The sequence below is a fragment of the Gallinula chloropus genome, assembly GCF_964237585.1.
Source record: "Gallinula chloropus genome assembly, chromosome: 23".
NCBI classification, from domain to species: Eukaryota; Metazoa; Chordata; class Aves; order Gruiformes; family Rallidae; genus Gallinula; species Gallinula chloropus.
The window spans coordinates 5,534,531-5,561,468 of record NC_140108.1 but is presented as its reverse complement, the minus strand read 5'-3'; the positions used below and the strand labels follow the sequence as shown (position 1 = coordinate 5,561,468).

Genomic DNA, 26,938 nt, shown 5'->3' with positions numbered 1-26,938 from the left:
ATCTTTTGGATACTCTACATAGAAAAGGGGGTGCTGGGGGGGCTCTCACCGCCCCCCCCTTTACAATATAATAAGGAAAGTCATAAAAATACCCCCCCACCCCCCTCCCCCCCCCTTTTTAATTATTATGTGCACAAAAACCCCCAAAATTGGACTTTTTTTGGTTTGCCTTTTATGCTCTTTCATGCACGGTTCCTTTAGCACCACGGTGAGGCTCTGGAGAGGGAGGGGAATGGGAAGGGGGTGGGATGTGGGTGGTGAATTTGGGGTGGGGAGGGGGGTTGTTGGAGTGGGGAGGTGTTGGAGTGGAGGGGGGGTACCCCTGGAGCTCAGCATCCGCCGCAGCTGCGGGCGCAGGATGCGACGACGGTTTGGCAGAGCCCGCTGGTGGCCATCACCCCACACTTGGAGAACTTGTCACGGCAGAGATCGGCTGTGGGGGAGAGAGACAGGGATTTTGGGGAGGAGGGGGGGTGAGCAGGGAGGAATTTACCCCCCCACACACACTTCTCTGCCCCCTTAAAATAGGGATGGAGTGATGCTGCGGCAAAGGGGTGGCTCAATTCCCCACCTCCCCCCTTCCCAAAGTGGGCTGCTTGGAGCAACGTTGGGATTGCCTTCCTCCTCCTCCTCCTCCCTACCATGGAAAATAGGGTGACCTGGATGGAGGACCCCTCCCCAATTTGAGGGGGTGCCTCCTTAACCCCCCCCTTACCTCGCAGCAGCTCTTCGTGGGCGCACACGGTGCGGACACAGATCTCCTTGTTGATGACATACACCCGGCGGAGGCTGGATGAGGATGGGGGGGGGGGGGGGGGTGTCAGTTCCACAGTAGAGGGGCTCCCCAAAATATTAGGGAGAGATGTGGGGGGGGGGGAAGGATGCCAGGGACCCCCCAGCCCCTCCCCAGCTCACCTGTAGAAGCAGATCTCGTTCAGGCACTGCTTGCAGGGCTTGTGCACAGAGTAGAGCCTGGTGCAGGGGTACTGCTCCTCCCGGCAGTCTGCAAGGGGGAAGGGGGGGTGGGGGTGGTTTTTGGGGGGGTGTGTGTCTGGGAAATTCATGAGGAGAGGCCTGACACCCCAAGGATGGGCTTGGCATCCCCCCCTCTGCATCCTCCCCCAACATTAACATTCCCCCCCCCCCAGGCATGAGAGCAGCAGGACATCTGCATCCCAACCGGGTGGAAAACTGCCCCCCCCCCCCCCCTCCCCCCCCACCCTGGGGTTTGGGGGGGGACATGAGCACTCACCAAGGGGTCCTGGCTCCGTGGGCTCGGTCTCAGGAGAAGCAGCTGTGGGGGTGGTGGGGGAAAGGGTGTGGGGGGAGAAATATTATAGGGATGAAGCAGCAGCATCCTGCTGCCCTTTCCCTGGGGTTTAGGGCTGGAGCATCCTTAAGCTGGCACCCTAAGGTGCTCTGGGTGAGGGGGGGGGGGGATACAACCCTGCTGAGGGGGCAGGGGAGGGATGGAGCCCTGGGGAGGGGGTTGGGGGGGACTGTCACCCACCTGGGGTTGGGGCTGGCACAATTTCCTGCTGGGATTGCTGCTGGGACTGGAACCGAAACTGCTCCTCAGGAGCACGAGGGGTGACATCTGCCAGGAGAGACACAGTGCAGGCACACCCCAAAAACCTGCCCCCCCAACCCCTCCAAACCAGCCCCCCCAGCCTGGCAGCCCCCAGGGGAACCACTTACCATGATAGTCGTAGTAATCCTGGATTTCTGGGGGATAAAAGAGAACAGAGCTGAGGATGGGGGGGGAAACACCCCATGGGGACTGGGACTTTGCAATGAGCACCCCAAAGTGCTGCAGCCAGGCTGAGCAAGGGGAAAACACCCTCTGTGTGTCCCCCCACTCCCAACACCCCTGGAATGAACCTGGGCAACATCCCCCCAGGGTTTGATGGGGCTTTGGGGTCTTTTTGGGGGGGGGTCTTTTAAAATAAGCTTAATAAAGGTTTAAGGAATAATTAGGAGAGTGAAGAGGGGAGAGACCCATGTATGGGGGGCCAGGGGGTGGGACAAGGTGTCAGGAGGAGGTTGGGGGCAGGAGAAAGGGGCTGGAGCAAAGAGCACTGAGGCAGGAAGAGGTGATGTCAGACTGATGTGTGTTTGGTCAAAGAAAGGGGGGGGAGATGGGTGAAGCCCCCCGCCTCCCCCCCAGTCAGGGTGCACTAACCTGATTGCTGGTCATACTGGGAGTATTGCACCGGCTCCGGGTAGGTGATGCCCTCAAACCTGCTGTACTGTCCCTGGACCAGGAGCACTGCTGAGGAGGAGGGGGGACAAGTATCACCAGGAGGGGCAGAGCCACCCCCAGCCCAGGGATTTGGGGTTCCCTCCTCTGCCTCTCCATCCCCCCAAAATACCAGCCCACCCTCATCCTCGGGGTGCTCAGCTCGCTGACTCCCCTACCACCCCCCACAACTCCCAGGGCAGCTAATCCTGCTGCAGACCCCCCCCTCCCATTCAAACACCAGCACATGAATGCACAGGCAGGATTATTTTGGGGGGGGGGGGGGAAGACATCAAGTCACCCCCCACCCCAAGGCACCCCCAGGACACACAGCGATGCCCAATGGTCCATCCACTGCTGCATCCCTCCGCATCCTCCCAGGACGCAGCATCCACACACAAAGTGACCCCAGGACCCATCCTAGGACAGGACAAATCTCCTCTACCCCCCACCCTCTGCTGCCACCCCCCTCACCCCCCCCCTTTTCCCCCTTGGCCTCTCCTGCCTAATGTTTTCCAGCTGTTCCCTTGTGCCGAGCGAGTTTCGCCCAAAGTTTTCCTGGCTCCGGGAATGTCGCTCCCTCCCCGTTTCCATCCTGCCTTTGCCAGCCCCCCTGGGGGGTTACAAACATCATTTGGCTGGATGTTGTCCCAGCCCTGAGGTGCCAAATTTGTGCCAAGCTGTGGTGCCACATCAACATCCCCAAAGCAGGGTGGGTGGGGAAAACTCTCTATGAGCCTCCGTGGGGGTTTTGGGGTGAATTTTGGGGTGTAACAGGCCAGGAGGTGATTGCACCAGAGGGGTGCAGGTATCTGAGCATTGCTAAGGGGGGGCTTGATCAGCTTCTGGGGTGTCACCTCACCTTGAGGACCCCTGAGGAGGTGCCACTCACCTGGGAGGCACAGCAAGAAGAGCCCCACCGCTCTCATCCTGACGGCAGCGAGGGAGGAGCAGCGCGGGCTGGGATGCAGCCGGAGTCTGGATGGGACAGAGGGAGACACAGAGGGGATTTTGGGAGGGGTGTGGGGTGAGTGTGTCATGCAGAGGGACCCCCTTGGTTCCCCATCCTCTTCAGCAGCCCCTCTCTGTGCTCCTGCCAATCCCCCCTTTCCCCCCCCAGCACGATGCTCACTCAAAAATAACAATTAAATCAAATCAAATCAACAAACCCTAAAAAAATAAAGACCCCCCCCCCAAAAATAAAGCCAGGCTGGGCTCCCTGGGGAACTGCCCTGAAATATCTGTGGGGGAGGATGGGGGGTGAGAAATACTGGGCTGTCTGAATCACTGCCACAAGGACAGACATCTGGACCAGGGATAACAGCCCCGGGAGATGGAGCTTTTGGGGCTCCTCTCCTGGGTTTTTCCACCCCACTCCTTGGGAAAGGAGCTTATTGGGGGGTGTGTGTGTGGGGTGTCCCCACTGCTGGGGTGGGGGGGATGCTGTGTTTGTCTGGGCATCCCTTAAAGCCAAAGGGGCTGGGAGATTTGGGGAGGGAAAAGCTGCTTTCAAGAAACAATCCCTTTGGATTTGGCAGCCCCCGGGCGCTGGCGGCTCCTCGGCGCTTTCCAAGCCGGGATTTTTCCTGCCCAACGTCTGCTTTCCCCGGCGGGGAGACGGGCCAAGGCCGCTGTGCCGCCGGTGAGCCGGGCCCCCTGCCCCGGCGTGGCTGGCAGGGACCCATCACCATCCCCTCTTCCACCCAAACTGGCTCCAGGGGGGGGGAAATTGTGGGGAAACCCCCCAAAATTTCCCCCACCCCCCCCAAATCTCCTTTGAAATCCACCCAAACGTGTTTGGCTGTTGGGGATAAAGCACATCAGCATTCCCAGTGCCCTTCCTACTGGTAGCATTCCTTGGCCACACTGGCCCTACTGCTGGAGTGGGGAAACTGAGGCACGGGTGGAGATAAGCTGGTATGATGGGGGTACATCAACCCCACCCCCACCCCCCCCCTTTTGGGAACCCACCTTTGGGTGTAGCACCTGGAGATGGGAACGTGGCTCCAGCCCCTCACAGCAGCGGTCCCACCGGGTTTAAGGCTGTGGGGGAAAGTGAGGTCACTGACTGCAGCGTCACCACAGCATCTTCCAGCCCCCCATGTCCCCACTGTCCCCAGAGCCCAGCATCCTCCAGCACCCTTATGGCTCCACAACCACGGCTGCTTCACCCAGGCACCACGTCCTCCTCCAGCCCCACGCTCGTGGGTACCGGAGATGCTGCCAAGGGACTTCCAGACCCTTCTCCTGGTTTTGGGAAAACCAAAGGGTTGGGTGTCTCCAGGAGCTGGGAGCCAGTAACCTGGCTCAGGCGATGCTCTGAGTTGGGTGGTCCCAAGGGAAGCGCCGGGCGCCTCCCCATCACCCACCCGGGATGTGGGGTCCCTGCTGACCGCAGAGCCTGGGTTGAACCCAGGCCAAGCCTGTTTTATCCTGGGACACACGGGATCACACTGGGATGAGCGAGATGGACACACGGCCCCAGGCTCAGAGGGGGTCTGGAGGGTTTATCCAGCCTTGGGTTTGGGGAGCAGCTGGGTCCTGTCCAGGACGGGGCCGCTATGGGGAGGGCTTGGGGCTCCCTATCCTGACCTTTGCCATGTCTCCAGCTGCTGGGATCCCACGGGATGCCGACGCCAACATCCCACGGCCCCAAATCACCCGGCTCTGGCGCCAGCACAGCCCGGGGCCAGCCAGACACCCATCTCTGGGGACACGGTGCTCCCAACCGCGCCGGCAGCCCCGCGGACACGACCCGCGGCTGAGGCCCAGCCCGTTGGGCCCACGGCCCCCTGCAAGGCCCGAGGCTCCTCTCGAGGTCTCAATCCCCCGGAATTTTCCCCAAACTCGGAGGATCTTGGCCTGAGCTCGTGGGGTTTGGCTGGGGAACGGGGACAGACGGGTCACGTCTTCCACCCCCAGCCATGGCAGCGCCGTCTGCTCCCAACGAGGACCCCCAGACACCCGCTGCCACCTCCCACCCCAACCAGGCCCCACGCCGAGGGTCACCACGACACCTTCCCCTCCATCCCAAGAGGAGACCACAAGGACACCTTCACCCTCCTCATCCTCCTCAATCCCACCCTGGGCTTTTCCTACCACCAAACCAGCCCCAAAACCAGACACCCCGGGGTGTCACATCCCCCCTCACCACCCCTTCCCCACATTCCCCCCCCCCTCCTCTTCCCCATCCCAACCCCTCTCCCCTCCGCGCAGGGGTCCGGCCACTTCAACCGCGCCAGATGTTTTTGCAACTGCACATCTGGGAACAATCAACCCCGAAGAAAGAACACCACAGTCTCTCCCTTTCATTCCCTAAACCCCACCTTCCCCCAGCCTTTCCCCCCTCCCCCAGCTTCTTCTTTTTCCTCCCTTTTTCCTTTCTCCCCCCCCCCCTTCCCAAGCTCTCCAGCCGCCAGTGTGGGAGAACAAAGGGAATATGAAAGGAGTCAATTTTTTTTGGGGGGGGGGGGTGTTTGGCCCCTGACCAAAGGTTTTAAACCATCCCAATCCCAAAGTTCTTCTCCCCATCCCTGTTTTCACACGTTACATTTTCCTTAGGGGCCCGTCCCCCCTCGGAGGGGGGTGAGGAGGGGAGAGAAGGGGGGGGGGAATAAATCACAATAGTAAAATATTCCCTTTCCCGCGGTCTCTTTCCAGGATGGGGGGGGGGGATATATAGAGACGGCTTCCTTCAGGCTTTAGGGTGTTTAAAAACTTTCTGAAGTGGTTAAAAAATCTGCTATAGCAGCTGTCAGGCTGCAGAGATGGGGGGTCCCATATGTGTGTGTCCCCCCCACACCCCAACCCTTCAGCACCCAAAAAAATAAGGTGGGTTTTTTTTTTCCCCCTTTTTAAATGAAATTAAAAAGGTTGAAAAGAGCTTTCAGAGAGCTCGCCTGCCCCGAGGGATGGAGGTTTTTAAGGTGACTGTGCAGAGCCGCAAAGATGGGGTTCATCTCTATAGGGGTGCCCCCAGCATCCCTGTCTTGATGCGGGGAGGGGGATGGAAGGGTGGGGGGGGGGGTGGTGTCCTTACCGCTCTGGGTGTCAGTGCTGGCTCTGCCCTTGCCCACCGCCTTGGTCTCTTCTCTCCGCTTCCCAAAACTCCACAAGGAGAGTTTTTAAAAAAAAGAGAAAAAAAACACACAAAAAAACCCCCCCCAAAAAACCCAAAAAAAGCCCCACACACCAACCCCCACAACTCCTACCTCCACCATGGGGGCTCCGCTGGGTCCTAATGCCACACCTGAGCCGGCCCCTTCCTCCTCCTCCCAACCCGCTGCCTGCTGGGGGGGCGGGGGGGGGGGGGTGGGGGGGTTGGGGGGAAGGACCAGAACAATTAAAACTATGCATGTAATAACATCAATGAGCGCACCCCGCTGGGCAGCGGGGAGAAAGGGGGGTGGGTTTGGGGGGGTTTGAAGGGTTTATTTTGGTTTCTTTTGGGTGGATGAGGTTTAAGAGGGGGGGGGGGGGGGAAGGAGGAGGGTTTTTGGGCAGCGCTGAGCACACCGGTGTGGTTTGAGGTTGGGTTTTGTGCTGCTGAAGGGCTGGCATCAGGTCACCGCTCCACGATCGTGGATAAACAGGAAAATTTGGGGACCCCCCCCCCAGCTCTGCCCCTCCTGACTCCAAGCTTGCCATTACTTCCATCTCTGTGTCCATCCATCCAGCCCCCCACTCCCCCCCACTCCTCAACCCCAAGCAGTGAGGATGCCATCACCCCACAGTGGATTTAAAGCTTTACCTCAGGTTGAAGGGGGAAAAAAACCCCTAAAATAACGAAAAACCCCATTTTTCCTCCCACCCCCACCCAGGGTGAGGATGCTGGAGCGGATCTGCAGCCCCTGCGTGGCGGCAGAGCCGGCATTGCTGACCGTGGGGCCCTCTTTTCCCCGGCCTGCTGGCAGCTTTCCGGAGGACGTGGGATGCTGGCTGCATCCTGGGGAGGATGGGGATGCTGGGGATGCTCCCCCAAAATCCTTGAGCCCTGTCACCGACCCTGAGCCCGGTGCTGGGGGCTTCGAAACACCCTGTAAATTTTAAGGCACGTTTGAAATCGGTGATGGAGCAAAGGGAGGGTGCTCAGGGGGGTTGGGATGGAGGAAGAGCCACTCCAGAGATGGCCATCCATGTGCACCAGGATGGGGATGAGCAACAGGGCAGAGATGGGACAGGATTTCACCCACAAACGGTACCACTGAGGTAGGAGGGACCCTACAGCTGGGAGAAGGTCTGGCTGCTCCCAAACCCACAGAGAACACAGAGTTTCACACAAGGAGGAGGAGCAGGGAGGGTTGGAAAGGTGTTTCCCTTCACATCCAGCCTGGTTTTCCACCCCATAGGATGGATAAACCCATCCAAACGCCCCCCAAACACATCTCAGAGCTGCTCCCACCTCTCCCAGACCCCAGCACCGTCCTCATCCCCAGCTCTGTCACCCTCTAACCGGGGGCAGGGGCTGCCTGTTAATAATTAAACAGGGTTTGTGACCCACTCCCCCCCCTCCTTGGCTGTGGAAACCAGCCAAGGAAAACACCCCAGTGCTGGAGGAGGTGGGGGCACACAATGGATGGGATGGGGACACTCTGAGGTGCAACCAGGTCCCTCCCACCCCTCCCACCCGGGCTTGGAGGGGTGGTGCCGGTTGGTTTTAGGGTTTGGATTTTATTTTACTTCATTTTTTCCCTCTTTTTTTTTTTTTCCAGGCTTGGGAAGGCTGGTTTAATAACTCCAACCTTGGCTGGGATTCCAGGAAACCTCTTACCTCTGCTTGTGCCTCATTTCCTGATCTAATCCCCGGCTCCCGGAGGGCAGAGAGGCGCCGACGGCGTTCCGAGGGGGTTTCAGCTTTCCAGGCAGGCAGCAAAGAACCAGCCTTTGGATCCAAGAGCTGGGCTCAGAGGCAGCCAAAAATAACCCCCCTGGCAGGATTATATAGACACATCCCCCCATCCCATCCTCACTGGGATGGGGTCTTCCCCGTTTGGGATGCGGCATCTCCATCTACCGGCTCTTCATCCATTGAAGGAGCGAGGTTTTGCTGTCTTGGTGAGGACACCTGGGGTGGTTTTTCCCAGGGATAATTATCATTTTCTAGGAATTCCCAGCTGGAAAAGGGTTATTGACTCAGTTTGGGGTGCTGGGTGCCACACCCCTGGGTTCGCTCTCCACTTTCAGGCAACGAGGGGAGAGCATCCTCCACCCCAACCGATGAGCTGCCCCTAAAACCTCTTCCACCCACTCCCCCCCATTGCTTCCCCCTCATCATTCCCCCCCAGCAGTTCACCCATGAGCAAAGTGGTCCAGAAAAATAAGTGTTAATTTATTAGACAACGCTCAACGACAGCACCATACGGACCCCAAGAGCCGTGTGTCACGCTCCCCAACTGCCTCAACACCCTGATGTGCTGGAGTAGAGTTAAAAAATAAAGAGATCTGGGGTGTTTTGGGGTGGTTTTATGGGGTTTTGGGGTTTTTTTTTCCTTCTAATGCTACAAAGGTCCCATCCCAGAGGAGAAGGGCTCTGTGGGAGCATCGCAAAGCGGAGAGGATGCTCGTGGCAGGTCCCTGGGGTGTTGGGGATGAGCATCCCCCTTGGCAAAGGTGGAGATGGGGGGGGGGGGGGTTTGTAAACGGTTCCTACACATCTAGAGCGGCCGCAGCGTGAGGTGGATGGGGGGGTGGTGGGTGGGGGGTGTGTTTCACAGTGAGCAGAGACAGGAGGAGGCCAGGGATGGGCGTCCTCACCATGAGATGATCAGGGAACCTCTTCCCAGTGGGTTTTGAGGAGAGGGGGGGAGGGGGAAGGGAGGTGACACTACCCCCACCACCACCCTGGGAAACAGTACCGGTGCCCAGCGATGGGGAGATGAGTCCGAGTGGGACAGGGCTGGGAGGGATGGAGCTGGGCTGGAGCATCTCTCTGCTTCTTCCTGACCTTCCTTTCCCATCCAGCATCTTCTCTTCTTCCCAACCTTCTCCCTGCCCCTCCCCAGCATCTCCTCTTCTCATCCACGTGCAAATTCCCAGCGCTGAGGGTTCTCCCCAGGAGAACCTGCCCCTCTCACCCCTTGCTGTGCCAGGGGAAATAAATAACGGGCGGCAGCGGCCGAGGGCCAGCGGGCAGGAGTGGGGCCCCACACCAGCTATCTCACAGCGATGGACAGCTTGGGTGTAGCAAAGAGTGGTTGGTTGAGGGGTGGCCAGGATGGGTGCTGCTGGCTCAGCTCCTTCTCCAGCCTCTTGAAAAGCTTCTTGGATGCTTTTTTCCGGCGCAGTTTGCGGAGGCAGCTGAGCAAACCGTGGTCCAGGGCGGTCTGCAGCAAAGATATGGAGGGAGGGGGAAGGAGGGAAGGGGTTTTGGGAAGGCTGTGGAACCTCGAGGGGAGGGCAGAGCTCATGCTAAGGTGAGACTTCCACAGGTCCTGGAAAAGGGGGTGGTCAGACAGACCCAAAAGGGTGACACGTGTCCCTTGTGTGTCCCCCACCCCATCACCTACCTCCAGCACAAAGGCAGCGAAGAAGTTGAGGGCAGCAATCCCCAGCAGCAACAGCTTGAAATTCAAGTCATCGATGCTCTGCAGCTTCAGCAGGGTTTTGGGGAAGCCCAGGGGGTACAGGGTCAACCATATCATGAGGCCGAAGAGGAGGATGAGGACGACCAAGAAGAGCACTGAGGGCGAGAAGGAAGAGGGTTGAGCAGGAGGAAGAGGATGGAGGTTTGAGGTGTCTCTTTGTCTACGTGTCCGGCATCATCCTCACCGTTGGTGTAGAGCGGCTCCCGAAACGGGTACCCCTTGGACATGGCAACAGCCAGGATGAGGTACTGGAAACCAGTGACACAGAAGAGGACAGTGTTCTCATAGTTGGGCAGGTTCTGGGGAGCTGTCACCGTGCTGTTCAGCGGCACGAACCTGAGCCAGGCAGGGATGGGGGGAGTGGATGAAGCCAAAGGCAAGGAGAGGGTCTCAACGCCGACCCCTCGCTCTCCATGCACGGTGACTGGATGCATCCATGATGCCCAAACCAAGGAGGAGCACCCAGGTTGCGGTGCTCACCCTCCACATGAAGCCAGGGTCCCTTACCAGCTCTGTGAGACGGTGATGAAGTAGCTGAGGACTTGCACGGTGATGAGCAAAGCTGTTTGGAGGAGCATACTGCCCAGCACCAGGATGCTGATCAAGGCTCCTTGGGGACGCTCCGCTCCCAATTCCTGGGCGGGACCGGTGCGACCCATCAGCACGGCCACAGTGGTGGTGATGATCAGGTCGAAGAAGAGGAACTGGAAATCGCTCAGGTTGGTGTTGATCTGGAGAGGAGAAACCACCCACAGAGGAGTGGTGACAGGAGGGGGGGGGGGGTCACAAGCCAGTGGGGAGACATGAGGACCCCCCAGGGCACCCCCCCAGCGCCGCGAGGACTCACTGTGTAGAGCAGCAGGACGGACACGAACTGCACCAGGCTGTACAGGGCCATGTACTTAAAGACGCCGAAGGAGGTGACCAGCGAGCACCTGCCCTCCCTGCACAAAGAGCCACCACACCCCTCCCGTGGGTTGTCCCAAAACGGGATGGGGATGCTCGTGAGACACCCCCCCTCACCTCCCACCTCCCCTCCAGCCCCGCCGGGGGCAGCTCACCGGATGAGGGTGGGCACGCACTGGATGTTGGGCACGCGGGAGGTGAAGGGCGAGGCCACCGACGCCTCGGCCTCCGACAGCGAGATGCCCACATCCGCTGCCTTCAGAGCCCCGCAGTCGTTGGCGCCGTCACCACACATCCCCACGCAGTAGCTGTGGAGAGACGGGATGTGACACGTCACGACAGCGCTGGGGAACAAACCCCCAAGGTCTTCCAACACTGCACCCCTCCTCCCTGTGTTCGGGATAACCCCACAGCCAGGAGAGCTGCCTGCGGCACGCAAGGGGCATCCCTGGGCAGAGGACCAACCCCCTGGCCCCCCTCCCTGACCTCCAGCCCTTGGGGCTGTGGGGGGCTCACTTGAGCTCTTGCAGGCTGCACACGAGCTGAGCCTTCTGGTCAGGCGACATGCGGGCAAACACGGTGGCTCGGATGAGGATCTGCCAGGAAGGGAAAGCTCCACGTTTGTGTCACAGCATCCCCCTGCACCCAGGAGCCCAGCACCACAGCATCCCCCTGCACCCAGGAGCCCAGCACCACAGCATCGAGCCCAGCACCACAGCATCCCCCTGCACCCAGGAGCCCAGCACCACAGCATCGAGCCCAGCACCACAGCATCCCCCTGCACCCAGGAGCCCAGCACCACAGCATCGAGCCCAGCACCACAGCATCCCCGTGCACCCAGGAGCCCAGCACCACAGCATCCCCATGCACCCAGGAGCCCAGTATCACAGCATCCCCATGCACCCAGGAGCCCAGTATCACAGCATCCCCGTGCACCCAGGAGCCCAGTATCACAGCATCCCCCTGCACCCAGGAGCCCAGTATCACAGCATCCCCCTGCACCCAGGAGCCCAGTATCACAGCATCCCCCTGCACCCAGGAGCCCAGCACCACAGCATCGAGCCCAGCACCACAGCATCCCCGTGCACCCAGGAGCCCAGTATCACAGCATCCCCGTGCACCCAGGAGCCCAGTATCACAGCATCCCCGTGCACCCAGGAGCTCAGTATCACAGCATCCCCGTGCACCCAGGAGCTCAGTATCACAGCATCCCCGTGCACCCAGGAGCTCAGTATCACAGCATCCCCGTGCACCCAGGAGCTCAGTATCACAGCATCCCCGTGCACCCAGGAGCCCAGTATCACAGCATCCCCGTGCACCCAGGAGCCCAGTATCACAGCATCCCTGTGCACCCAGGAGCCCAGTATCACAGCATCCCCGTGCACCCAGGAGCCCGGCACCGCAGCATCGAGCCCGGCATCATAGTGCAACCAGGAGCCCAGTATCACAGCATCCCTGTGCACCCAGGAGCCTGGCACCGCAGCATCCCCCTGCACCCAGGAGCCTGGCACCGCAGCATCCCTGTGCACCCAGGAGCCCGGTGTCACAGCATCCCCATGCAGCATCCCTGTGCACCCAGGAGCCCATCTGTTTTGAACTTTGCCAGCTCAGTGGGCACAAGGGGAGGACAAAACACCCCCACACACACCCCCCAACAAACCCTCAAGGCATTTTGGGCTGGAGCTTGGAAGCCCCAGCATGAAACCTGGGCCAGACAAACCTTGCTGGGGGTTCTGTCTCTGCGGGACTCACCTTGGGCAGCAGGTCAGGGAAGTGCTCACACACCACGGCGAAGGACTTGCCGTTCAGGGCGAAGTGGAGGGGCTGTGGCTGGAGGAAGCCGCTGTCGCCTCGGTGCTCACCCTGCTGAGCAAAACACCTCCATCTTCTGCAGTGGGGCTTCAGCTTGCTGCCAAATCCCAGCTGAGCTGCACCTTGCACCCCTCAAGGGAGCCGGAGCTACAGCAGCTTCTCTCAGACTTCAATTTTGGGCATATAAACCATGATATTTTGGGTAAAAATAGCCCCTTGTGCCAAGCCTGAAGCAGGAGCTCAGCACCACGGTGCTGGCAGCATCCGAGGAGCGTTTGGAGCATCCTGGAGAGAAATGGGGACCCTTCCCTCCGAGGAAACACTCAGGAAGGGGCAGAGCCACAGCCTTAATTGCCTCTATGGGTAACGATGCTGGGAAGAGATCCCTGCAAGGGCTGGGGCAGCTCAGGCTTCACAACCCCACTGGACCCCCTGGGACTCACCTCTGGCTGCTCTTCGCCCTGGGAGGGCTCAGCGAGGAGGAATTTGAGCGCGGCAGGTTTGTCATGGCCGGGTGGGGAGGCGTTGACGAAGATCACCCGCTCGTTTGGCTCCACCATTCGGCACCCCCTGGCCACGTTCACGGCTGTCAGCATGTTGTCTCCTATGGAAAGAGGCAGCTGAGCAGCCCTGGAGTTTGCCAGCCAGTGCTGGTGCAGTCCAGTGCAGCTCAGACCTGCTGTGTGTCCCTCTCCTTCCCCCTCATAGCCACGCTGAGGGGCCTTTTGCATCAAGGGCCTTGGCATCAAGGGTCACCTGCATCCCACCTCCTCCCTGAGCCCAGCATCCCCATTCCCCTCGGTGGGGTCACCTGTCACCATGACGGGGCGGATGTTGGCATTCCTCAGGAGGTGAATCACGGGCGCAGACTCGGGCTTGAGGACATTCTTCATGACAAGGAACCCCAGGAAGGTCAGGCTGCTCTCCACAGAGTCTCTGCCAGGACCCAATGAGCCATCAACACAAGGCACAGAGGATTAATTGGCCATAAAGAGCTAAAAATCCATCCCAGGGGGGCAGCCAGCGATCGCTTTGGGATGGGGTGGGGGGTGTGGGGGTGTGTGCTTAATTCCCTGCAAGCTGCTAGGATGGGGTGGGCTGCAGGGCAGCAGGAGCATCTCGTGAAACACCCAGAGATGTGAACGGAGAAGGAAGTCAGGGTACCAACCTGGGGAGCTGCAGGGCCTCCTCAAAGGTGCTCACTGTGCCCAGGGGTCTGTAAGCCAGACCCAAGACCCGGAACCCATCCGTGGTGTAGTGCCGGAGCACCTGGGAGAAATCCCCTGGCACTGCCAGCAGCGAGGGGAAAGGATTGGTTAGAGGTCCTGGGTGAACGTGGTGAGGGGAGCTGGGGGCTTGAGCTCCCACAGGATTGAAGGCTCCAACCCCCTCCCCTCCCAGCTCCTATTCTCATCCCCTCACTGTGGCTAATCCAAAGCCCCCCTGCATCACCGAGGATGATTCCCCACAGGGATGAGCTGCAGGGATGCAGAGGGGTGGCAGAGCAGCTGGAAGGACCCCCCGTGCCCCCCCAGCATGTACCCGTTTCCTTCCGGCACAGGCTGGCCACCATCTCCGGTGCACCCTTGGCATAGACATGGGCTGAGGCTTCTCCAGGCAGCTTGGCCAGGACACTCATCCTCTGTAAGGAGGAGGAGAAGGGGAAACGCCGGAGGATCCCCACGGGAGACTGGTGCTTCTGTGGAGGAGAGGGAGCGGGTGTCAGGGCTGGATGGGGAGGGTCTCCTTGGGAAAGGGGGGTCAGGAAGCACAGCGACCCTTTTAGGGGGGCAGGATGTGGGGAACATGAGCCACCCTGGTATGTGGGACTCACCCTGTCTTGCGGCTGTTCTTCCTCAGGCGGGGGGTTCATCACAGCCAAGACCTTTGTCCTGAACTGCTGGAAGGCAGGTGGCTCACCTTCCTCCTCCTCCTCCATCATCTCCAGGCGCTGAAACCATGACAGACACCAAGTGGGTGAAGCCTTCCCTCACAAGCCCCCGCAGCCCCATCCACTGGTCTCAGACAACCCTTCTCCATCCCGCCTCTCCCCACCACTCCATCCTACCCAGCCAGTGGACTCCAGCATCTTGAGATCCACAGGGTCCCCGATGGGCTGCGCCCGCAGCAGCACGATGGCATGGCAGGCAGCCAGGACGTAGAGCAAGGGACCAGCAGGCAGGCAGCGGGGCTCGTGGATGATGGGTGTGAAGCGGTTGTTCTCCAGGGGGACCACCCCCCAGACATCCAGACCTTCCTCTGTCAGGGTGCCGGTCTGTGGGAAGAGCACGGAGAGGGTCCCAGCTGGCATCCTCCATCCCTAAAACCAGCGATGGGGGTGGAGGGGGACTCACCTTGTCGAAACAAACCAGGCGGATCTTCCCGCAGAGGTTGATCCGGGGAGGGCTGATGCAGAAGATGCCCTGCTGCTTCAGCCTGTTCTGGGCGTAGATGGTGCCCACCGTCATGGCAGCCGGGAGAGCCGGCGGCACGATGACGGTGACGAGGTCCAGGGCGCGGATGATGATTTGCCCCACGGGAACCTGGCAGGCGATGGGGGAAGGGGAGGGGGGTGTGGGGGGGGAAAAGGGGTGGGCATCCCGACAGCCGCCTCCACCCACAGCGCCCGCGGGCTCGCCGGTCCCACCGGCCCTACCTGGTTTTTAACCAGGATGAGGATGCTGTACGCCGTGCCGACAAGCGCTGCGCGGGAAGGAGGGATAACAGGGTTTGGTTACACAGCCAAGCAGCCCAAGGGTCGTGTTCATCCTCTTAAGAGGAGTTTGGCTGCCCCTGGCTGTGCCTCTACCCCCCTCTTCCCAGGCTCAGACATACCCAGGACGGCGAGGAACAGGACGAACTTCACAGCATCCTTGTAGAACTTGAAGCTCACGGGTTTGGGGTAAAGGATGGAGGCAATGAGGTCCCCTTTGGCTGTGCAAAACCCTGTGGGAGAGGAAGGGAGGGAGGTTGTGTGATGTCACGGCTCCAAAGGATGTGGCTTTATCCCTGCTTACCCCATCGATGCCGTTACCTGTGCGGGTCACCACAGCCAGCACATCTCTGCCCACGTAGGACTTGGCTTGGATCACCTGTGTCCCGCAGAACAGCGTGTGCCGACGGTGCTCCTCAGGGGAGTACACGGCGCTGGCTGCCTGGCTGCTGGCTGGGAGAGGGGTCTTCATCACCGGCACGCTCTCCCCTGCGCTCCAGGAACACCACAGAAGGAGATTTGTCACCCAGGGAAGGAAAGAGGGGATCAGGATCCATCCAAACACCCAGGGAAGGAGGGATCAGGATCCAGCCTGGATGGGATGGAGCCAGTGAGATGTGAAGGGGATGTGGGACTCTCACCAGTCAGCATGCTCTCATTGACCATGCACTCCCCTGAAAGCAGCGCGGCGTCGCACGGGACCAGCATCCCATCTGCAGGGAGGCTGAAGCAATCGCCCGGCACCAGATCTGCAGAGCTCACCACCATCTCCTCTGGGAAAGAAGAAGAAAGAAGGAGGGTGGCCATGCTCAGGCACATCATCCCACCCTGATCAGCTTCCTGCCTGGAGCTCTCGCTCCCCCTGGGCATCACACTCACCTCCGCCGGGGCGACGGACTCGGACGCCCACTGACATCTTGGCCATGTTCTGCAGCGTGGAGCTTTGCTGGAAGAGAAGGAGTGGTTGGAGCAGCTGCCTGAGGGATGGGGAAGCAGCTCCAAGAGCCCATCAAAAGGCATCACAAAGGTGGGGGGCTGCAGATGAACACCCCTCTCCCCTGCCCCTTTCCCCGCTCGTGGAGGTCAAATGACGTGAGAAAACAGGGTGTTTCCCCAGAGCTGCTGGTCCCAGCTCAGCCCAGCACCAACCTTCCTTGTCTCGTAGAGGGACAGCCCTAAGGAGACGGTGGAGATGAGGAAGATGCAGGCAGCGTAGTAGTAATAGGCATCACAGACCCACAGCACGATGCTGAACACTTGGAAGATGTAGAAGGGATTGAGCACCTGGAAGGGAACCAGGAGGCAGAGGGGGGGTGTTTTGGGAAGGGGGGAGAGCTTCATTGGCCCATCAGGAGACCCCCAGACCCCTCGAGGAACAGAGGAGAAGCTGATCCTTCCCTGGGGATGGATTTTCTGGTCTCTCACACACTTGCCCATCTCTGCTTCACAGTCTGGACTCCCAAGGATGCTCAGCCACCTCTGTACCCCCCTGGGGCTGCTCCTGTCCCAGCTATGGGGCAGGATAGGACCCCCCTCCCTGGCTGTATCCACTCTGCCTCCTCCCATCTCTGCCCATGCTGCCTCTCCCAAAGTCCTCTCCTCCCTGCCAGAGTGGAAGAGCTCCTAACTAAAGATGTGGAGCAGGGGAAGGGACACCCCTAGGACATCCCAGCCTTTCTGAGTACAGAGATGCACACCTCCTCCACCAGCAGCCTCGCGTAGGACTTAACCGGCACCTCGATGAGGTTCGGTCCATAGATCTTCCTTCTGCAAAGGCAAGAGAAAAAAGGAGGTGGGGACAAAGGCACGCTAAGGAAGAGCTGTATCCCCATCTTGAGGGATCCTCACACTGCCCAGACACCCCCCAGCAGGAGCCTGGTGATGTGGAGAGGCCAAGCCAGGGGAATTCTGGCAATCCTCTGGTTTGGGAGAGGAAAAAAGCCCCTAAAGCTCCACGGTCCAGAGTTTTCCAGGCCCTGGAAAAGTCCTGTTTGTGCTTCCCAGAGGCTCCATGAAGTTGCAAGATCCATACCTGGTGTTGTGGTCCTGCTGGTGGAGCCCAGCTTGGGATGAGTGGAGATCTGCGCAGGTCCAGGCTTCATCCAAGACGCTTTCCAAGGGGGAAGAACAGAGAGAAAGAGTCAAAATCAGCAGGAGCTCAGCCCAGCAGAACAAACACCGTGTCCAAGTCCTCAGGGACAAAAAAAACCCCTCCAACCCCCACCCCTTTGGGAAAAGGGGGGAGGCATCTTATTCCCTGGCATCCACTGCCAAGGCATGGGAACAAAAAGGGCACACAGCTTGGAGAGCCGGCAAGGGCACGGCACGGAGCATCCAGCTGCCAAAGCTCTCCCTGCACACCAAGACCGGGGGGGAAGGAAGAGGGAGGGAGGGAGGGAGGGAGGGAGGGAGGGAGGGAGGGAGGGAGGGAGGGAGGGAGGGAGGGAGGGAGGGAGGGAGGGAGGGAGGGAGGGAGGGAGGGAGGGAAGCACCCCTGGGGCTGGTCCCCAAAGGCTTTGGGTGCAGAGAAAAGCCCCAGTGTGGTTATGGGACTTCTCGATGGGGTCTCAGGTGGGTTTGGGGGTGCAGGGGGTTGGGGGGAGCGAGAACTACCTGACTTTGCAGTAGGCTTGCCGCTGTTCGACCCAGACGTAGCGCACACCCTCGAAGAGGTAATACCTCAAGAGGTTCTGCTGAGCAAAGCCAGGGGGAAAGATCAGCTGGGAGGAGGAGACGAGGGCAGCCCCCACGCCAAGGGGGGAGGATTTAGGCAGTGAGGGTGGGGAGGGTTACTGGTCTTACCTCTTCCTTCTCGTGGAGCCGGATGGTGTCCCGGCTTTCTTCCTCATCCACCACGCCAATGGCGATGCTGGTCCTCCGGTCCTCCAGCCTGGCCCCAGGGTGATGCTCCAGGCTGCTCAGGGTGCAAACCCAAATGTCAACCACCCATCGCCCCCTCCCTCGAAGCCCAAAGCAGCACCACTGAGGTGGGGACATCGGCCCAGCTCACCTGCCCTCGCCCAGCACCTCCGTGCGTACCCGGGTGGTGAAGCACTGTCCGAATTGGTCCTGAAACACAGGCAGGGGGCTGAGATGTGGGGAGGGGGCAGCTCCCCACGTGCCCCCTCTGCTCCTTCAAACAGGGGCAGCGAGTCTCTGGCCACCCAGCTGGGATGATGGGAGGGAACGTAAAGCTCAGGATGGCTGTGATGGATGGGGAAAGAGAAGAAGGTTTTCCTGGGATAATAATTATTTTTCCTGGGATAATAATAATATTTTCCCTGGGATAATAATTTTTTTCTGGGATAATGATTATTTTTTCATAGGGTAATTGCTTTTCCCTGGGATGATTATTTTTCCTGGGATCATCTGTCTCCAAGACAGCACAATGCTTGGTGAAATAGGTCATGGAGGTGGGCAAGCATTAAGGAACACACCCAGGGCCATCTGGGGAGAGCAGTGGCAGAGCCTGACCCCATCCCTGGACCCCCTGGATCCCCCCCCATGGGCTCTTACTCTGATGACGAGCCAGTCAGCCTGGCTGAGGGCGCAGGGCTTGCACTTTGCCTGCACCTCCAGGCTCGGCTTCCAGTGGAAGAGGATGAGGAGCAGCCCGGCCGTCAGCACGGAGCACGCGTGGCACAGGGCCACCCGCCACGGTTTGGTCTGGTAGCCCGTCACCTCCTGAAGCAAAGGAGAAGGAAAAGCCTTTATGAGGAGGGGGCTCGTTCACCAAATAAACTCAAATTCACATTATGGAGCATCAAAGCCCTAAACTGATCCGAGCGCTCAGGCTCCCGCCAGGATTTCACACCGGGTGGGTGGCAACGAGGCGGTTTTTGGGCTGGGAAACCCCAAAGTGGGGGTAACACACGGTTCTTGTGCCAGCATCCCCCCCACACCCCCCAATTCCCTGAACACACCTTCCTTCCCCAGACCTACCATGCGGGATCTATCGGCCTCGCACTGCAGCGTCCCGTATCCCGGCCGCCGGCTCCCCAACAGCCTGCTGCTGTCTGCAAAGCCAAACAGGGGGGGGAACCCCATTAAGGGGAGTCGATCCCAGGGGTTAGTTTAGGAGACGCCACGGTGATGGGCTCCCAGTCGCAGCAACGGTGTCCCCGCATTGGTCCCGGACTCGGTGTCCCCATCCAGCCAGGCTGCTGGCAGAGCTGCTCAGGACCACCTCCAGCATGGCACAGGGAAAGGGGGTGGTGGTGGGGGGATGCTGCCAGGGGGTCACGGGGCACCCGGGTACTGCCCGGTCACCCTCCTGCGGCACGTGACGGTCACACGAGCGATGCCAAAGGAGCCCGGGGAGAAGAGCTGGCACAGACCCAGTGGCTTAGTGCTGGGGGAAGGGAGAAGGGCTGATGCAGAGCCAGGGTGACGTGGGGAGGGCTTGGCTCTCCCAGCTGCTTTTCATGCTCCTTGTGTCTCCCCGCTCTGCACGCCAGACAGAGAGTTTGGGGGGTTTCCACCCCCATTTTTATGATGCTCCGATTCCCACCGGTCACTGCTGCACGCTGATGCCCAGCCTGGGATACAGAGCAGGGCAGAGCCTTCGCTGTAATCATTCCCAGTGGGATTTTAGCTGCCACCCTCTGGCCCATGGAGCACAAACCCGCTTATGCCCTAAATCTGCTCTGGATGACGAGCCAGGACCTTAAAGCAGGAGCAGGGGGGCAACACGGGGCACGAACCCAAACCCTTAGGGCCGGCAGATCATTTCCTGGACTGGCTTAGTGAATTACATGGTGGGTGGGTGCCTGTGCGCCCATCCTCTGCGGGAAAAGCCACCCTGGCTGGATTCCTGCTGCTCTCCAAAAGCTCATCTGAAGGTGACAACCCATTAATTAAAACCATCGCCCTGCTTTTAATGACCATGGGGGCCAGGGGCTCTGATTTGCCAAGCAGCTCCACGTGCTATCAGCTCTCAAAATGCAGCTGGGGCAGCTCCCAGGGTGAAGTTTCTGGGTTGTGGAAGAGGAGGGAATGAGTTTGGGAAGAGGAGAGGTGGGTAAATGAACCCAGGGGGTAGTTTATTAAAAGAAAAGGCCTCCCAGGAGCCAAGCCAAACAGGAGCTGAGGGCTGGCACCAGGGGGGGTGGGATGCCAGATTAAAGGAGGCCGGGTGTGAGAGACCAGGGAGCGTGTTGATGCCCCCCAAAAGCCCAGAACAAAGGGGAGGGTGAGGAGGGTACGTCACACAAGGGCTGTCCACAGGGGAAAAGTATGGGAAGAACCTGAAAGCCACCCAATTTGCTTCCTGCACCTCCCCGAAGCAGGCAGGGGAGCGCATCCCACCTCTCCCTCCACAGCAACCAAATCACCCCGACTTTCCCCATCAAGTCTTTCAGCAGAGCACATGAACCCTTCCCCACCCCAGCTCTCAGAAAGCCCCATCCCTGTCCTCATCAGGGCTTTCTCACCTTCCTCCCCATCCCCTGGCTGCTCCCCAAACCCACGGGGAGCGAGGATGGGCTCTCGCCTCCACTCACCCAGGGTACCTTTACCCCCGCCAGCGGAACGGGTCCCCAGGGGTTGGGCTGGAATCGGTACAGCCCCAGCATCACCTGCTCGCCGGCGGACGCGGACGTGTCCGGGAAGCATCCGGCGCCACCGGAGGGGAGGGCAAAGCGCCACGAAGCTGCGCTACCAGTTCGAATGGCGGCGCAGCGGCCACACCTCGTGGGTAAATACGGCACGGGGCACATGGCTATCCCTCCTCCTGCTCCCAGAGCTGGGGGGTTTTAACCACCACCCCCCCCCCAGCTCACCCTGAGTGCCCTGGGAAGAGGTTTGCTTCTCTCTCTGCTGCTGAAGGGGGTTTAAGGGAGGGGGGTGACATCTAGAAGTGTCTGTAAAGTTGAGGAGGGGGGACGGGACAGTGATGCAGCCATTCGGCTTGTGAAGGGAAGAAGGAGCCACAATTCCCAGCTGACAGCAGGTTTGCACGGCTGAAACGCTGCTGGAAGCCCTCACCGATGCCTGGCTGCTCATGCCCTGCCTTGGACCTTTCAGAGAACCACCAGGCATCCCTCTTGCCGAGGTCTGGGGGATAACCAGGGCTCAGGATGCTCAGACCCCTTCTCCACAAGCTCCTTGGCAGCCACAGCCCTTTTAGGAGCACTTTTCTAGAGGCAAACGAGCCCCAAGGGGGCTTTAGGATCTCCTTCCGCTCTTGTGGTTCCTGCTGGATGCTCAGGGCTTCCTGAGCAGCAGCAACAACCTTCCTTCCATCCCTCCTTCCTCTCATCCTTCCATCCATCCATCCACCAATCCCTCCATCTAGTCATCCATCTCTCCCTCCTCTTGGGAAGCTGGGACACAGAAAACCAGCACAAGGCAAAGGTGGGAAGGAGGGATGAGGAAAGGAAAACAGCACAATTTCATTCATGAGTATCCTCTGGAGCAGCCTTCAGGCTCTCCTTCAGGGTGGGAGATGTCACTGGCCACCTGCAATCCCAGACCCAGCAAGGGGTTGGGATGAGATGCTCCTGCCCTTTCCACCAAGCCAACACAAACTCATCCACACAAACCAACCAGAGAGCAACACAGCACAAACATGTTTTACCAGGCAGTCCGGTTCCTACCCAGATCCACCAGCATCCTGCCTGGGGAGACTGGGAAAAACGCCTCAGGGCTGGAAGAAATAAAAGGACCAGACACAAGGTGGGGGCAAAGACGGGGATTCAGGAGATTCAGGCTCTGGTCCTCACTGGTAATCCCACAGGAATCAATCTGTGTGTCAAAGCTGGTGGGAAAATAAAAGTCCTTGTAGGCGAGGTGACCTCCCAGCAGCCCTGTCCACCTCCAACTGGTTTCAGTTTGGGTTTGTAGGGAAAAAGGAGGAGGAAGCTGGCAGCACGGTCAGTGTTTGCTTCACCAACATGCTGATGTCAGCGGCTGAGGCACCAGAGCTGGGGGGGTCAAACCCTCCTGGGGAGGCAGGTTTCTCCCCTACCCCAGGCAGGCATCGCCCTGACCTCCCCTGCACCCGGATTTTGCAAGAACATCGCTGTATGCCAAAACCACCCGGTGGCTTCAGAGAGCATCCTGGCTTGGGCAACGCTTGGAGAGGGGTGGGGGAGAAAAAAAAAATGGTTGTTTAGACCCAAACCCCACATTTTCCCCAAATTCTGGTTAAATAAGGGCCTCCTTCCTCCCTTAGGGAGAGCGGGGTCATGCTCCTCACAGCCCATCATCCCCAGCTCGGTGAGCTAAGCCAGGATCTGAGCATCTCCCAACTCTCGAGCTGATGTCCCTGGCTGGTGGTGTTAAACCTGGGTACCCTTAAATTAAGGGGCATAGAGGGGAGGTAAAAAAGGGGTGAGGTTTAACCCCCCATCCCCGGTGCTGCTACGCTGCAGATCTGGAGCAAAAGAGGGGCGAAGGGGTCAGCGCGGTGACAGGGATGGCAGCAGCAGGAACCACAGCCAGATGAGCATCAGGGAGCTGAGTCTGAGCACCCAAAGCACCCTCCAAAGGGTGGCTGGTCACAGCCCTCCCTTTTCCTGCCACAAAGCTCTTCCTCTCTCAATGCCTTCGAGAAACCGTCTCCGCGCCCAGGGGGGTGAATCCGAAAGGACACGGGCAAAGGTCGCAGGGGCCGTGCGGCTTCCGGACACCCCGGCTGGAGGAACGATGCTGATGTGAGGAGATGGGATGCTTCCTCCAAGGCAGCATCGCATCTCTCAGCCTCTCCTGAGTGCCTCCATGTCCCTGTTTCCCCCACAAGCAGCCTTGCCAAGCCGTGCCAACTCAGGGCTCAGCCACACAACACTGTGTTCCCCATACAAGAAACCCCTGGGCTGGGGTCAGAAGGGTGACACAGTCCTCAGTGACCATCACACCCATCCCACCTTCACACTGCCAACTACAGACAGCACAGAGGGACGCCCAGCTCCAGCCTCAGAGCCACAGGAGCTCTCAGCATCCCTGAGCTCCAAGTCGGAGCAGGGATGCAGCCTGTGGAGTGCTCAAGGGTTCGGTGGGCTCCATCCGGCGCATCCCAAAGGGATGCCTGGGATTTGTTTCCCGTGTGTTGCAGGATTAATCAGCACACACCTTAACACCAAACCCTGGGCGTGAACGGGCACAGGGCCCAGAGCTCCTGTCCCAAAGGGATGAAGAGAAACGGTCCTGCCGGATAAAGGCTGCGACATCCCGCGACAGGGAAGGCATAAGGGCGGGTGGTGGGCGCAGGGTGGTGGGTGCAGGGGGTTCTCCAGTCCCACAGCACCCCAGGGAGGGCAAAGGAGGGTCCTGAGGTCGCCGCTCTGCACCCCAAACCTAGGGCAGGGAGGGGGCAGCACCCTGCTTGGCATCATCCCCATCCTTCTGCAAACGCTGCCGGAGGGGAAAGGGCGATCCAAAGGGATCCAAAGAGGGACCCAGGGGGATGGGCAGCTGCTCGCCCCTCCGCACATCCCCCCGCCCGGGCGCGGCTGGAGGAGGGGTGAGCGCAGCCCCCCGGGGGAACGCGCACGGTGCAACCGCGGGGCCACGCACGCAGCGCCGAGCCCGCAGCTCCCCGATGCGGGATGGGGAGGGGGGAGCGGGGGGGGCTCACGCACCCCCTTCCCCCCCAACCCCCACCTCCCAACCCCCTCCCCGCGATCCTCCCCCCACTGCCCTGACCTGAGCTCATGGCGAGCGGCCCCGCGCCGGCCGGGGTGCGGGAGCCGGGGTGCGGTGGTTGAGGTGCGGGACCGGGGGGTGCGGGACCGGGGGGTGCGGGACCGGGGGGTGCGGGACCCGGGGCCGGAGCCCCGCGCGCACCCAGCTCCCCGGCGCGCGGCGGAAGGGCGGAGCGCGGGGGATGCTGGGAGATGCAGTCCTGCCCCGTCCCCCCCCCCCCTCCGTCCCCCCCCCTCCAACACCCTTCCCTCCTCCTCCTGCCGGGTTTGCAACCCTTCTGCCCCCCCAAAGGGCTCTGAACAACCCCTCCTCAACCTCAGGGGTGCTGCCCCAAAAAGCAGCTCTGCACCCCCACATCCTGCATGGAAACTCACCAGGTTCTGCTCCCCAAAAAGGCTCTGCACCCCCACATCCTGCATGGAAACTCACCAGGTTCTGCTCCCCAAAAGGGCTCTGCATCCCCACATCCTGCATGGAAACTCACGAGGTTATGCTCCCCAAAGGGCTCTGCACCCCCACATCCTGCATGGAAACTCACCAGGCTCTGTCCCCCAAAAGGGCTCTGCACCCCCACATCCTGCATGGAAACTCACCAGGCTCTGCCCCCCAAAAGGGCTCTGCACCCCCACATCCTGCATGGAAACTCACCAGGTTCTGCTCCCCTAAAGGGCTCTGCATCCCCACATCCTGCATGGAAACTCACCAGGCTCTGCCCCCCAAAAGGGCTCTGCACCCCAACATCCTGCATGGAAACTCACCAGGCTCTGCCCCCCACAAGGGCTCTGCACCCCCACATCCTGCATGGAAACTCACCAGGCTCTGTCCCCCAAAAGGGCTCTGCATCCCCACATCCTGCAGGGAAATGCACCAGGCTCTGCCCCCCTAAAGGGCTCTGCACCCCCACATCCTGCATGGAAACACACCAGGCTCTGCCCCCCTAAAGGGCTCTGCCCCCCCACATCCTGCATGGAAACTCACCAGGCTCTGCCCCCCAAAAGGGCTCTGCACCCCCACATCCTGCATGGAAACTCACCAGGCTCTGCCCCCCTAAAGGGCTCTGCATCCCCACATCCTGCAAGGAAATGCACCAGGCTCTGCCCCCCAACATCCTGCATGGAAACACACGAGGCTCTGCCCCCCCTAAAGGGCTCTGCACCCCCACATCCTGCAAGGAAATAGTCTCTTTCCACACCCCACCCCCCACAAAGGACTTTGCACCCCCAAAGCCTGCAAGGAAATGCACCAGGCCCTGCCCTCCCCAAAGGTCTTTGCACCCCCTTATCTTGCAAGGAAATGCACCAGGCTTTGCACCCCAAAAGGGCTTTGCACCCCTATGTCCTGGAAGGAAATACACCAAGCCCTGCCCCCCAAAAAGGGCTTTGCACCCTCACATCCTGCACTCCCTTTTCTCCCCCCTCGGTTGTGCACCCCTGCACAGCCCCAGGGGGCTAGGGAGCCACCAACCAGGCACAGACCTGAGTAGCAGCCCTGGAGCAGACCCCAGCTTTGGGGGTTCCAACTGCTGCAAAACCACAGCCACAGAAAGCTGGCAGCAGCACACAGGGCTGCTCCTGCCCAGCACCACACCAAAACCCAGCTGCTCAGCCCTCCCAATACCCATCCTCACCCAGGAGAGGTTTGGTTTCTTCCCCAAGGAAGGTGACAGAGGCAGTAAGTTCCCCAGGTAGAGCTTGGGCCTCCTCCCAAAGCCAAAGGTGAAGCAGATTTTGTTCCTCAGAAGAGGAAAAACCTCAGGCAGCAGAGTGACAGTGGGAGCAGCAAGGGGCTGCCCTCGGTTCCTCTGCACCCTGCTGCATTCCCATCCCATTTTCCAGCCTCAGCAAGCATGCCCAGCTTTTAAAGGACACAAGGCCAAAAGTCCCCCCAGTGTGCATCCAGTTACCATGTGGTTTTTTGGAAAGAAAAGCATAGCAGGAGAGGAGGAGGAGGGATCAGAGTCACAAAGCTCTTTTCATTCGAGCTGTTGCTGGGAACTGAATCCCAGAGCATCAGGAGTTGGAAGGGACCTCGAAAGCTCATCCAGTCCCACCCCCTGCCAGAGCAGGATCACCCAGACTAAATCCCACAGGAACACACCCAGGTGGGTTTGAATGTCTCCAGAGAAGGAGACTCCCCAGCCTCTCTGGGCAGCCTGGCCCAGGGCTCCATCACCCTCACAGGGAAAGAGTTTCTCCTTGTGTTCCCATGGAACTTCCTCTGCTCCAGCTGCACCCGCTGCCCCTTGTCCTGTCGCTGCCACCCCTGAGCAGAGCCTGGCTCTGGCCTCCTGACTCTCCCCCTTTCTGTTTAGAGACACTGATGAGGTCACCCCTCAGTCTCCTCTTCTCCAGGCTAACGAGGCCTCTCCTCACAAGGAAGGGGTTCCACTCCATCACCTCGGTGTCCCTGTGCTGGGCTCTTCTGAGGAGTTCTACATCCTTCTTGAGCTCAGGGGCCCAGAACTGGACCCAATACTCCAGGTGCAGTCTCACCAGGGCAGAGCAGAGGGGCAGCAGGACCTCTCTTGACCTACTTGGATTTAAATGGGGAGATGAGATTAGAAAGCACAGGGAGGCAACAGAGAAATATCGGTGTCACAGGACTGATAAGGACAGCTTCATCAGGAACCTGCTCCCCCACCCTTAACCATAGCTTGCTTGAGGCACAGGAAGTGGGGGCACAAAGGGACATGGGAGCACCCCAGCACACGTGGATTTTAAGCATAAAATCCCTCAGGAATGAAGAGATGAGCTCTAGGGAAAAGAAAAAAAGTATCTCTGCAAATCAAGGCAATGACCAGCTTGGGTTCTGCTGACAGCCACCAGGTTCCCTTACTGTGGGATAGACAAATATATGGGGGAAAAAAAACCAGGGGCATTTGGGGGAGCTTTGCAGAGCCACACACCAATTTTTTGTGGCTCCTCAATCCTCACTCACTGCCTGCCAGCAGCATCCCGGTCACCACATCACCTCTCTGAAGGCATCATGGCATTCCTAGCAGCTTTTCCTACATCTAGAAAAAAAATACATCTATTAAACACA

General features: G+C 59.7%; 2 protein-coding genes across 2 annotated transcripts; both read right to left on the bottom strand.

Moving 5' to 3' along the window:
- Positions 1-149: 149 nt before the first annotated feature.
- Positions 150-7,112, bottom strand: MFAP2 (microfibril associated protein 2; the record flags this gene model as incomplete). Its single annotated transcript, XM_084274488.1, is given in 12 exon segments — positions 150-433; positions 716-789; positions 916-1,003; positions 1,253-1,294; positions 1,511-1,597; positions 1,699-1,725; positions 2,183-2,272; positions 3,132-3,183; positions 3,185-3,217; positions 6,279-6,326; positions 6,442-6,528; positions 7,056-7,112. Coding segments are annotated over 12 exon segments (789 nt in total). The 3' UTR covers positions 150-329.
- Positions 7,113-8,545: 1,433 nt separating this feature from the next.
- On the bottom strand, positions 8,546-20,970 carry ATP13A2 (ATPase cation transporting 13A2; the record flags this gene model as incomplete). The annotated part of the gene is made up of 30 exons (XM_084274487.1): positions 8,546-9,561; positions 9,745-9,917; positions 10,007-10,158; positions 10,330-10,553; positions 10,670-10,766; positions 10,884-11,036; positions 11,245-11,324; positions 12,481-12,591; positions 12,984-13,144; positions 13,352-13,476; positions 13,709-13,829; positions 14,083-14,239; positions 14,375-14,491; positions 14,609-14,815; positions 14,895-15,083; positions 15,197-15,243; positions 15,376-15,486; positions 15,575-15,742; positions 15,895-16,026; positions 16,133-16,199; positions 16,403-16,537; positions 16,951-17,020; positions 17,286-17,363; positions 17,867-17,946; positions 18,056-18,167; positions 18,264-18,322; positions 18,770-18,937; positions 19,196-19,269; positions 19,504-19,579; positions 20,755-20,970. The coding sequence occupies 30 exons, from the start codon at positions 20,968-20,970 to the stop codon at positions 9,391-9,393; spliced, it is 3,831 nt and encodes a 1,276-aa protein (XP_084130613.1). The 3' UTR covers positions 8,546-9,390.
- Positions 20,971-26,938: the final 5,968 nt, after the last annotated feature.